The 12,420-nt window shown below is 37.0% G+C and overlaps 1 protein-coding gene across 6 annotated transcripts in view; it reads right to left on the bottom strand.

Annotated features, from left to right (window-relative positions):
* LOC115216819 (chitin synthase chs-2-like) overlaps positions 1-12,420 on the bottom strand; it is a 241,378-nt gene that overhangs the window by 45,559 nt on the left and 183,399 nt on the right. For all 6 annotated transcript variants that reach the window (XM_036506559.1, XM_036506560.1, XM_036506558.1 and 3 more), the window contains 4 exons: positions 6,184-6,293; positions 5,013-5,139; positions 3,085-3,231; positions 1-769 (listed from right to left, as the gene is read on the bottom strand). The exon at positions 1-769 is cut by the window's left edge and continues 148 nt beyond it. In XM_036506559.1, the coding sequence (XP_036362452.1) occupies positions 1-769; positions 3,085-3,231; positions 5,013-5,139; positions 6,184-6,293 (1,153 nt within the window). The remainder of the gene's footprint in view (positions 770-3,084; positions 3,232-5,012; positions 5,140-6,183; positions 6,294-12,420) is intronic.

The raw sequence follows: 12,420 nt of genomic DNA, 5'->3' as shown, positions 1-12,420 counted from the left end.
TCAAATGCAAATGATGTTCGAGGAAGATATTGTTGTAAGTAAAACTTAAGAAGTTCGATTCCGAAGATTTCAGTATGGAATTTGGTGCAGGTGTATGGTTCATGCCCAGCATTAGAAATGGTAATAACCAAAGTAAAACAGCAATTCCTAAACAAAACCACGAAGCGAGAGTAAATCCTGACAGGGCAGACAACTTTACGATGTGAAAAACTCCATAGTAATTGTCGAAACATATGAGCAAGACTGTGAGCGGAGTAACAAATATTGTTGGTAGGTAAATACCACTACGTGTAAGACATGTTCGTGCTGATAAGTAAGCGAATGCATGCGATAATAAACCTGCAATGAGGTGAATCAAGAGTCCATCTCTAATGGTTGTTGCTGACTTTAAATTAAGGAAACCTTGCAATAAGCTGTAAAATGATTCTTCGAAGCTGTCCTGCCGATTTAAGTAAGTTATAACAACGGCTAAAACAAAAAGTACTACCAATTTCAAAATAGTATAAATTATACTGGCATTTTTACGACCATCAACGAGGCCATCTCGAGATCGTATTGTAAATGTTGCGATTCCAGGGCACCACGTGAAAGATAAAGCCAATAAGGATGTGGAGAGAATGAGAGATTCTGAAATAGTCAAGATTTGGCTAAAACCAGTCACAAATGATTTGGCCACAATTAATATTACAGAAATTAGTCCGATTGCAGCACAGAGTAGATTCTTCAGGGATTTAGTGTTTGAATCGATGTTATCATGGTCGAATATGCGCTGGAAAAAGGGAAAAGATAGTACATAAGTATTAAGAATTTGGTATTTTCTAACGGTAGGCCATATTACATGGCTGCATTTCATACAATTTAGTAATAAAACTTGTAATATTTACATGTATATCTTATATGCAAATTATTAGCTTAATATGCTGAAGATATCTGTTGGCACGTGTAAACTTTATAAGAATACACACACACACACACACAGACATACGCACATAAAATGTGGTAATGTTTCAACAAGTAGAAAAGTACTCGATCAGTTAAGAGAAGATAATTTTAAATTAAAAACCACGAATAGAGGGCCTGGATTTAGAGAGGATTTTCCATTGGATATCGAACATGTCCCATTCGTCTTTATTCCAACTAATGAAATTAACCTCGGAGAAGCACTAAACACCGTTAAACAACTTAAGACTGGCAAATCGACCGATGTTGACGGTGTGCCTGCAGATTTACTTCTTTTTACTTCTTATTCTAAACTCTACTTATATCCCCAGTCGAGCTCTTCCGAAGAAGAGAGATCTATCAGAATATGGCTCGTATCATGGCATCACCTTGATGTCATGCTCAGCAAAACTCTTCAATTGTATCATGTTCATTACATCCGAAACCCTATCGAAACACTACTCAGATCAAAACCAATACAACTTTCGCAAAGGCCTCTCCACTCTCGAACCTATTTTAACTCTTCACCGTTTCATTGAAACCATCTCAGCAAAGAAACGTAAGTCTTTGTGCGCCTACTTTGTAAATTTTCCCAAAGCTTTTTACTTTGTTCGTCGTAAGCGAATGTTTTAGATTCCTTCTGCTTAGAGAAAACCAAATGAAGTTGTAAATGCTATCCTCTCTATCTATGCAAACTACAAATGTCTCTTATGCACCACTGACGGACACACCGTCACATTCGCAGGGGTACTCCAAGAGGACACCTTAGCGCCTTTTCTTTTCACTATAATCTTGGGTCATGTATTACGGCATGCTACGGTATATGAATAAGGTATAACTATGTTCCCGGCAAGGTCCATATCGTCCAGTATCGTTTCTCACTGACCTCGACTTTCGAATGACATCACCCTCATCTCACATTCAATCACAAATGGTCAAACTCTCCTCAAAATTGTGGAGTCTGGAACAATTGAATTTGTTCTCTCAATAACCACTCGAAGACAAAGACCATAATCAGTGATCACATTATATATATATATATATATATATATATATATATATATATATATATATAGATATATATATATATATATGTATATGAAAAAACAAGTAAAAAATAGAAAATGCTAAAATAATTTTATAGTGAACATTTCAGTACCGGTTTCGGTCATTTTGAGACCTTTTCAACTGTAACGATTAAATAATTAAATTTAGAAAAATTAGAAGAAAAGTTTTCTTAAAAGAATATTTCTATAGTAGTGTTCAGATTTAAGTGGCATTCTGCCTTTCTCTGACTCCCTTGTTTGCACTTGTGTGTGTATATATATATATATATATATATATATATATATATATATATATCTTAAAATAATCTTAAAACTGAAAACCACAAATCTTGCGATTACTGCTACCCAAGGCTTCGTCGTCGAATTTATTCCGGCATTTATCAAGCTGAAAAGAAGACAGTTTGTCAGTTGAGCAGATCGAGTGCTTTTATACTTGAAGTATTACCACATGATTATATATATATAATATATATATATATATATTATATAATATATATATCAAATGGTCCTGAAAGGCTAGAAAATCAGAATAGTTTCAATGCAGCACTGAAGGCGATTACAAGGCTGCCTACCCTAGAGATATGCACATTTGTATAGGTGTGGTTCTCCAACATATACACAGTACATGCATATATCTAAGTGCTAACATATATGCAGATGGGCGCAGTTAATGTTGAATTATTTCCTCTGTTTTGTATGTATGTATGCATGCAATGTTAAAATATTCCACGAATCGATAAAGGAATACTTAATACAGATGTATAATAAAGTTCATATTTTGACAGTCTGTGTATATAAGTTATAAAACGGTGTCATTGAACGTCATGGACGATATAATATCACTTTACATATTTCCATAAGAAACATGGATACACATCCATGGAAAGGACATATAAAATACATATGTTAATGTGTGTACTTTGGTAATGTATGTAGTGTGTACGTAGGTTTATTTTCCAAGCGTTATCCAGCCCGAGATACTTATATACATACATACTTATATACATACATATCAATAAATGCCACACAGAAGTGCACAATAAACAGTTGAGATATCTCAGAATAATTAAATACTTACCATTCCCTTTTTAAAATATAGTGAAACTATTTTCAAGCAGAGCACACTGCTTAGTAACGGGATAAGGATAATCGGATGAAGTTTGGGACCGATTCTCATAAGAAAAAATATTAATGAGGTGCTTTCCATTATAGAACAGACGATACCCTGAAAATGGATAAAATGGAAATAACATGAATCAGAGTGATGGAAGAAACGGTCAAAATCAGAGAGAGAGAGAGAGAGAGAGAGAGAGCGGGAGAGAGAAAGAGAGAGAGCGGAGTAATAGAAAGAGAAAGAACAGAAAGCTTATTTCTCAGTTATTTGAACTTTTAGAGTTATTTTCGCAATATATCCAGTACAACCCTTAAACAAGTAAATAGTATTTTCCTAAACAACAGATCCACTTATTTCGGTTAGTGACACTAATTCACGAATATACCAACACTAGCGCCCCTGAGGGTAATATTCTCTGGGAACACACAAAATCCCTTTTCAGAGTTATTTGCTTTGAATTGCTACTATCTCATATCTGATTAGTATGTTATTACGTAACATGCCTAACGATTTTAGAATACACTAGCAGCATAGCCCGGCATTGCCCCAGTATGTAAGAGCCCCTGGAGCAGACATCATGCTCGCCGTGAATTTTTTAAAAAATCCTGCCAATTTGTGAAAGATATTGTCGAAAATATGTCATCTTGAATTTGAACGCGATTTCCCAAAATGGCATCGATTTTTTCTGATGGTAAGGTATTGCATGGAAAACTAACATCAGAATTAAGTTTCTTAGGGTAACATTAAGCTTCACAATGAGTTTGGTGAAAATTGATTGCAAGTTGCGAAAACTACAACAGAAAATGTGTTGCATATAAAAAGCTTAGATTCTTGACCCCATGTCGAATTTATCGATTTCTTTCAGAACTGGGGGAACTTTTCAAAATTTTCGCTGCGTTAGTTTTGAATTATGACATTGGGCTATGTGTGTGTCAAGTTTCATCAGAATCGGTCGAAAGCCGTGGTGAGGGTGAGGGTACAACCTGACAGACACACAGACAAACAAACTGCCGTTTATATAGAGAGAGATACCTTATTAGTATTTCCTCGTATGTTATATATACTCTGGGAATGCATTAAAGCCCTTTTCGGGGCTACTTTATTTGAATTCTTACCATCGAGGAACTAATTTCATGCTATTTCATGACTTCACAATTTGGGTATTCATAACTTATTGGGAATTCCTAAAAACAAGATCCTGTTTAAGACAGTTCGGTATTCTCAATAAATGCACAAAAAAATCGTTTTAAGGGCTACATGCTTTGTATTGTTGTTATTGGATTAGCGAAACAATTATGAGAACGGAACCCGGGAATTATCGGGTACATCAGCTAGTATATATAATGTATGGTCATTTTTGACTATATATTCCTCGGCGGAATTTTAGCTCAGGACGTAGCGACCGGCGAAATACTGCTAAAGCATTTTGCCCGGCGAATAATAATAATAACATACAACCATTCGTAACATGCGAACGAGTATGGCATGCTCACATGGACTGCGATTTCACAATTTATATCATAAGCGTGTGTAGTTTCGAGCATATGTACTATTTGCCTTCTTACCCTACATTCAGGAGACATCCGGGATTTCATAGCTAGTAAGGGAAGTTTGCACTAGCTTCTCTTGGCTAAAGGACATAACACCGTACCCAGTCTAGGAATCGAACTTATGATGTTGAGTTTAACACCTTGTTCATGCACATTCACACGAAATATAGAAAGTTGAATATCAAGCAGTCAAATGTGTGGCGCTTTGAGCAAGTGTCTTGAACGAAAATCCTCGGTCAACCAATGCTTTGTAAAGGAATTTGGCAGACAAAAATTATGTGTGTGTGTGAAGAAAAGCTGTTAGGAAATTATAGATGAAAAAACATTAAATCTTTGACATACCGATACAAAAGATGACAGCGACGGCCAGTCGCTTAATTTGCCATAGAGGAGAAAAGACGTGCACCAGAGAAGTTTGACTAAAGCAATAACTTCGGGTACAGCAAGTACCACTGTCATTGCAGCTATCCTGTGAAGGGAAAAAAGAAAATTGTTCAAGACCTTCCATGGAGAAAACGTTGGTTTAAAATTCTTAAAAATATGAACGTGATTTTACAATATTGATTTCTCTAATATTAAGTTTTCGTTGTGTGTGTGTTTCTCGTTGGTATGCAGTCATTATGTGGCTGAAAAGAGGTAAAATTTATAGTGACTTTGCTAAAGTTTTGATCCCATGACGGTGGGAATGTCTTGGATGGAGTTAAGAATTTGTTAAGGATTTAATCAATCAGAATGACAAAGGGAAAATGTGCTAGAGGAAATGTTAGGTTCGTACTGGATTGTCTGCGATTTGGACAGAGTTTGATGGGTTTCCGTATGTGACGGTAATGGATGTCGCATCTGCGATATCATAATTCAAAAGGTTATGCAACAGGCACCTTTCTATCGATGCTATTAAATGATCTGGATATTTCTCTACAAATAAAATTGATACCTTTTACCTGGAGGTTCTGAGCCCTTCCAAGAATCTTTTAAAGTTAAAGATCTACAGTACTGTTGAGAAACCGTTTTGTAATACTGAATCAATAGAACGGGGAAGGGTATTAAATAATTTTATCTTTGAAGCCTAAGATAAGAGGGAATGTAGTTCTGAGACTGGTGAAGATCACTTTCAGAAATCAAATAACTGAAGGCTATGAAAGAACTGTTGGTTTGTTCCCTTCCTAGAGCTCGTTGCATGTATATCGTATATCATATACCGATATTATTGCAACGCTGCAGAAAAGAAGTCAGTTTTATAGAGATAACATTCATTCTGAATGTAAATGAATGTAAATCTTGTTTTTTTTTTCTGCTTATAAAAGGAATATTTATAAATTTTACTCTCAGTTAAATCTTATATTTGTCTTCTACGCACTGCATTTATATATATATATACGTGTGTGTGTGAGATGTATGCATGTATGTATGCACACACACACGTCCCTAGAAAAGTTAGTCGATAAATCCTTTGTACGAATATAACAACGTGAATTGAAATCATGGAAATTTTCTGAGAAATAGATGTACATACCATGTTTCTTTGGATTCGTGCTCGTGAAGGTACAGTAAGTAGAGAAAAGTGAGTTTGCTTAATGTAAGGAGGAATGTGTTGAAAGTGAAGCCAATAATGTTGAACAGGATCTGGAAAAAATAAATAATAATAATAATAATAATCCTTTTCACTATTGGCACTAGGCCTGGAATTTGGCAAGATGACTAGTCGATTACATGGACCCCATTGCTCAACTGGTACTTATTTTATCGACCCTGAATTGATAGAAAGCAAATTCGATCTCGGTAGCATTTGAAATCGGAACATGTAGACAGACGGAATAGCGCTGAGTATTCCGTCCGGTGTGTAAACAATTCCTCCAGCGAGAGTCATGGGCAGATTAATTTAGATCATAGCTCTGCTCGACTATTTGTTCCAGAAGCAATCAGCAACACCACTAAGAAAATCAGAAGCAAAAAATGAATATATTAGACTGGAATGTTTGGATTTCTACAGGAAAGAAAACCAAGTGAATCTTTTCTCCAATCTGCAAAATGTCTCATAAATTTAGTCTAAGTTACGATAAACGCAAAAATCAAGGTTAAGGTTGTAAACAAAGAGTCTTTCAAGGAAAAGCCTGCCAAAATGGAGGAGAGTTTGGGAAACTCATGCGACTTTATAGGTCGTCAAATATAATTTGTTTTGTAATTACTTATTTCTTTATTGCCCACGAGGGGCTAAACATAGAGGGAATAAACAAGGACAGACAAAGGGGTTAAGTCGATTACATGGACTCCAGCGCGTAACTGGTACTTAATTTATCGACCCCCGAAAGGATGAAAAGCAAAGTCGACCTCGGCGGAATTTGAACTCAACACGTAACGGCCGACGAAATACCTATTTCTTTACTACCCACAAGGGGCTAAACACAGAGAAGACAAACAAGGAGACAAACGGATTAAGTCGATTATATCGACCCCAGTGCGTAACTGGTACTTATTTAATCGATCCCGAAAGGATGAAAGGCAAGGTCTACCTCGGCTGAATTCAAACTCAGAACGTAGCGGCAGACAAAATACCGCTAAGCATTTCGGCCGGCGCACTACCGCTTCTGCCAGCTCGCCGCCTTCTTTTTTAAATCCTGTCGATATTTTAGGGATCCAACCTTGATTGGATTGGCTATTCACTGATATGCTTGCTGACATTCATTATCAAGTGAATGTCATCGAAGAAAAATCGAAAAAGCATAGTAGTAGTGCCTGTGTGTGTGTGTGTGTGGGGGGGTTCTTTTGTTTACGTCATGTAGTAAATCACAATTTAACTTATGTTTCAAACTATGTATTTCTAGCTTACTCATACATAAAAAAACTAAAATAACTGTCTGGCAATAAAAGCCGTTGTCTGGAAATAATTATATTTTATTTCAATAATTTAATGTGAAATAAAACACACGCTTCGAAGCTATCTCCACCGTTTCTGTGTAGACCACGAACTTACTTCAGTGCTATTTCAGTACGATGATGATGATGATAATCCTTTCTGAAGGCACAAGGCCTGAAATTTGGTGGGAGGGGACTAGTCGATTACATCGACCCCAGTGTTTCACTGGTACTTAATTTATCGACCGCGAAAAGATGAAAGGCAAAGTCGACCGCAGTGGAAATTCGAAACCATTATTATTATTGGGGCGAGCCGGTAGAATCTTTATCGCCTCGGACAAAATGCTTAGCACCATTTCGTCCATCTTTATGCTCTAAATTTAAATTCCGCTGAAGTCGACTCGCCCTTTAATCATTTTGGGATCGATAAAATAAGTGCGGAGACCCCCTACGGTCATAAATGAGCATTGGATTGCACCAAGAAAGTTACCCTCCTAGGCACAAGTCCGCGTAAGGTTGTTTATGGAAGGCCAGCAGTCGCCCATGCATACCAGTGTTATCCAAGGGAAAAGCAAAGGCCGATACAACTTGGCACCTGTCACGTCGCAACTCATTTCTACAGCTGAGTAAACTGGAGCAACGTGAAATTAAGTGCCTTGCTCAAGAACACAACACGCAGCCCGGTCTGGAATTCGAACTCATAACCTCACGATCCTAAGATCGCCGCTCTAACCACTGAGCCATGCTCCTTAATAAAATAAATACCAGCTGTGCATTGGGGTCGATGTATTCGAGTAGCACCTTTCTCCCAAACGCTAGGCCCTGAGCCTACAGGAGAAACAATATTACTATGTCTTATATTGGGCCCATGGAGCAAAGACTTTGTGGACAATACATCAACGAAATATGTACCCTAATTCAGGGTAAATCCTCCTTAAAGGCAAACATCAAAGTGTTCTCTTTCATTTTCTGTTCTCCTTAGAAAAGAATTCTCTGCTTAGGCCCAGTCAACCTGGTAATACTTGCCTTTTTTACTCGCCTTCGTTAAATACACTGGAAGACGTCGCTTCATCTCCATGACCAATTTGATGAGGCTCGGGCCGGATCGTAAAATGCCTTCTTTCATTCACCATAGCTACCAGACAGATGAATACTAAAAGGAAGGTGCTGCGTACATGTATGGATGCGGAGAGAGAAGTTGGTATTGCTCCCTTCGAAAATTACATTTTTTTTGTAGACGTACCAAAGCTTTGGTAGAGGACACTCTTCCAAAGTGCTTCGCCCTGGGATCGAACCACAATCGAATTTATTTAGACTAACGTCTATGTGTTTCATATTAAACCTTCAAACCAAATAGTGAGCTATTTGTTTGCTTGATAAGCTAGAAATAGCAGCCACGCTGCTATCAGATTACACCCGACTGTCGTAACAACGGAGAGATGCATTAAATGAAGTCTTAAATTCGTAATACACCAGAGAATGATAGGATAGTCATGGTTGGATTGTCTTATAACAAAACTGACCGATCAGTGTGCGATGGATCTAAATAACTATAGAAATGCAGAACAACAATAGCATAGACAGAAAAAATAAACACAGTGAGTCTTTGTTGTCGCTGGATCTGAAAGAAATCGAACTATGCCTACTAAAATGATAGGACAAATTACATAAAAAGATACTAATAGACTGTCTTTGATTATAGGTCAAAATCGATTTAGACCTAGTTGTCTATAATAACAAGCGTGGCTACAAATTAATCCTCTTTACATTTTAGGTTAAGAGAAGAGAAACCGTGTTGTTTTGCGGTTTGCTGACGCCTTTACCTTTATGGCGAAACCATTATTATCTAACAGACATAGCCAAAGACAATCAAAACATAAGCGAGCGTGATGGGGTCTGGTTCGGCTAGTGAGTGAGTGATCTGAACAAGTTGTCAAAGTTTTGGAGAGAGATAACCGCCCAAATATAATCAACTTTGTAAATATTTATCTCAAATAGTGTTTGCTCCCTCATACATACACACACGCAGTTGTACGAATTAGATCAGTGACTGCTTTTTGTTTATATGATTTCTTTTTGTATACTCACACCTGTCACTGTGTGTGAGTGTGTGTGTGTATTATGCAATAATGGGTGTAGTATATGTGTACACTCAAGCATTCTTTCCAACTTACTAACACACACATGTATATACACATACGTTCATATACACACAAATACAAGCTAAACTTTGAATACCGTCCGATCTTTAAATATCCTTCACAATTTTCACACCGTGAAGAATTTCGACCAAACATGGTTTTCTTCTCTCTTCTTCCACATTTACACCCACCCCTCGCAGATTTTGACCCACAGATGTTCAGTTACACAAACCTAGGTTTTCAAAGGCCATGAGCACCATCTCCCCATCCCCGGCTAATTTTATGTGGAAAAAAAGTCAAACGTGTGTGTCTAGCGATGGTATCGTGTAAATGCGATATGTATAAAGGCTGGCTATATGGGGAGTCATTTTTATTTAGTGACTTGACCTGCTATGGAAAGCAGCCAAATATCATTAGAACGTACAGACATAAGAGGAAACATTCACGTGGATCCAAAATAATGTAATTCTGGATCTTTTATATCTTAAGAAAAATATGATTATCACAAATGCTGGTTACGAGTCTTGTCAATCATAGATGTCTCGGAGCTAAATAATAGCTTCAAATTTTAGCTCAAGGCCAGCAATTTTAAGGGTGGAGGAAAGTCGATTACATCAACCATGCCTTTGACTCGCACTTTTATTCTATTAATCCCGAAAGGATGAAAGGCAAACTTGACCTCTGAGTGATTTGAATACACAAGGTAAGGAACTGGCGGAAATGCCACTAAGCATTTTGTCCAGTCCAGTAACAATTTTTTTCAGTCCGCCGCCATTTTGGAGCTAAAAACAAAAACAAGAATAAATGCAGAGTTTTCCAAAGGTTAAAAAAGAAACGAACATTGGCAAAAGAACCTTCACATACGAATCGTACCTACACTAATGTTAACCTTCATCTCGTCTTGACGTAAAGTCATAACAAAATGCCGTAATAAAACAGTCGCATACCTTTTTATTCGTATATGTTACGTAAAAATTAAAGAATATTTGCTCTGATATATTACCTGAAATAGTTAAGGAATGGAAAATGTTTTTCAGAGATTAAGTTTGTTTAGTTAGTAGCAAAATCAATTTGTATCGCTATCGTATTCATCGAGAAATTGTGTTGCTATGTAGGTTCTCTTGTCCGTATGCGCATATATAAATATTTTGTTTCTGAAAGTAAACATATTTTGATTTTCACATCACCTAGTGTATATGGAAGGTGCATGATCAAATGGTTAGAATGTTGACCTCACGGTCCTAAGATCTTGGTTTCAGTTCCTGAACCGGGCAGTACGTCGTGCTCTTGAGCAAAACGTTTCATGTCTCTCCAGTCCACCCAGCTGGCAAAAATGCCTAATCCTGCAACAGGCTGACGTCCTGTTTTGCAGCTCTGTTATGGCTTCGGCTACTGATACGACACGGAAACTAGGTAAGCGGTCCTATGAATCCCAGGACCCGAGACAGCAACGACGATGATGATGTCGACGACGACAAAAATATGAATGTAGAACAGAGCTGAGCAACATATTTTAAAATCGAAATAACATGCGGAAAAAGCAAAATTGCGGTTTCGTTTTCTAAATTTCTCAGTAGATTAATGACCACTAAAATGCGCTATTCGTTAAACATTCAACTAAATATACAATGAAAATATTAAAAAAATTATGACTATAATATGGAAATTCGAAGGGCTAAATAGACGATAGTACGTGTAATCTTTTAAGAAGGAATTAGGAAATATAAAAAATAAAATTACATTCGATCTTTTAGAATTAAACCGAACACATTCTGTACTATATTCAGTGGACAAAATGCCTGGATTACGAAGTGAATATTTAAAAGTAAATTCGAAGTCGACATTTTGTAAATTGATTCGGGAATAAAAGTAAAAATAATGATAATCTAAAATCTGTTTAATAATTGCATAATAGCTATAATACTTGAATATATGTCGTGCAAGTTTAGCAATAACTTACCGATGGTCTCCACACATATTACTGCACAGCACACACATATATACACACACTGACCCAGGGAGAGTTCACCACTAATAGTAATCATAAATTATTTATCTAAACCAAAGGTTCTGAAACTTTTGGGGCCATCGCCACCCAACCTCATGGCCATATAATACCCCCAGCGCCCGCTACCCCTATTTTTATGTATAGATAAATATTTTATATTTTACAAATTTATACTGGCTGTTCAAAAAGTCTCTCCACGGTAAGTATTTAATGATTTTCGGGCGATTCTTGTACATGGATCTTTTATTTGCTCCTCAGAAAAACAAGTCTGGCGGTGTTAAATCAGATGATTTTCGTGGCCAAAGTACCTTCGAAATAATTCGTTTATCGAAAAACTCTTTAAGTAGCACCAAAGTAGCGCAGGATGAAAAAATTCACTGCGGAGAGACATTTTGAACACCCTTTATATACTATGAATCATTTGATATTTAGCATAATATCACATAATTTGTATACAATACTATAATAATATTATAATAAATTCATAGCGTCTCCCAATCCACTGCCTTCCGCCCAACGCCTCCTTTTTCTCTACTGCTCCTACCCCCACAGGCAACTTTGAGAACCTATGATCTAAACTATTGCTGTCAAATTATGGCGTGTTGTAGGTATAACACCTATCACATACACGCACGCACTCTCTCTCTCCTTTTTCTCGTACATACACTCTACCTGGATCAAGCATGTCAATGTGGGAACCACTTTGTGGTTGCTCAACCTGTTAAAAAGAGATGCTGGTTCTCAAGCA

Source organism: Octopus sinensis, linkage group LG10, assembly GCF_006345805.1.
Source record: "Octopus sinensis linkage group LG10, ASM634580v1, whole genome shotgun sequence".
NCBI lineage: Eukaryota > Metazoa > Mollusca > Cephalopoda > Octopoda > Octopodidae > Octopus > Octopus sinensis.
Note: the sequence above shows the minus strand (reverse complement) of the source record. Positions and strands in the feature narration are given on the sequence as shown.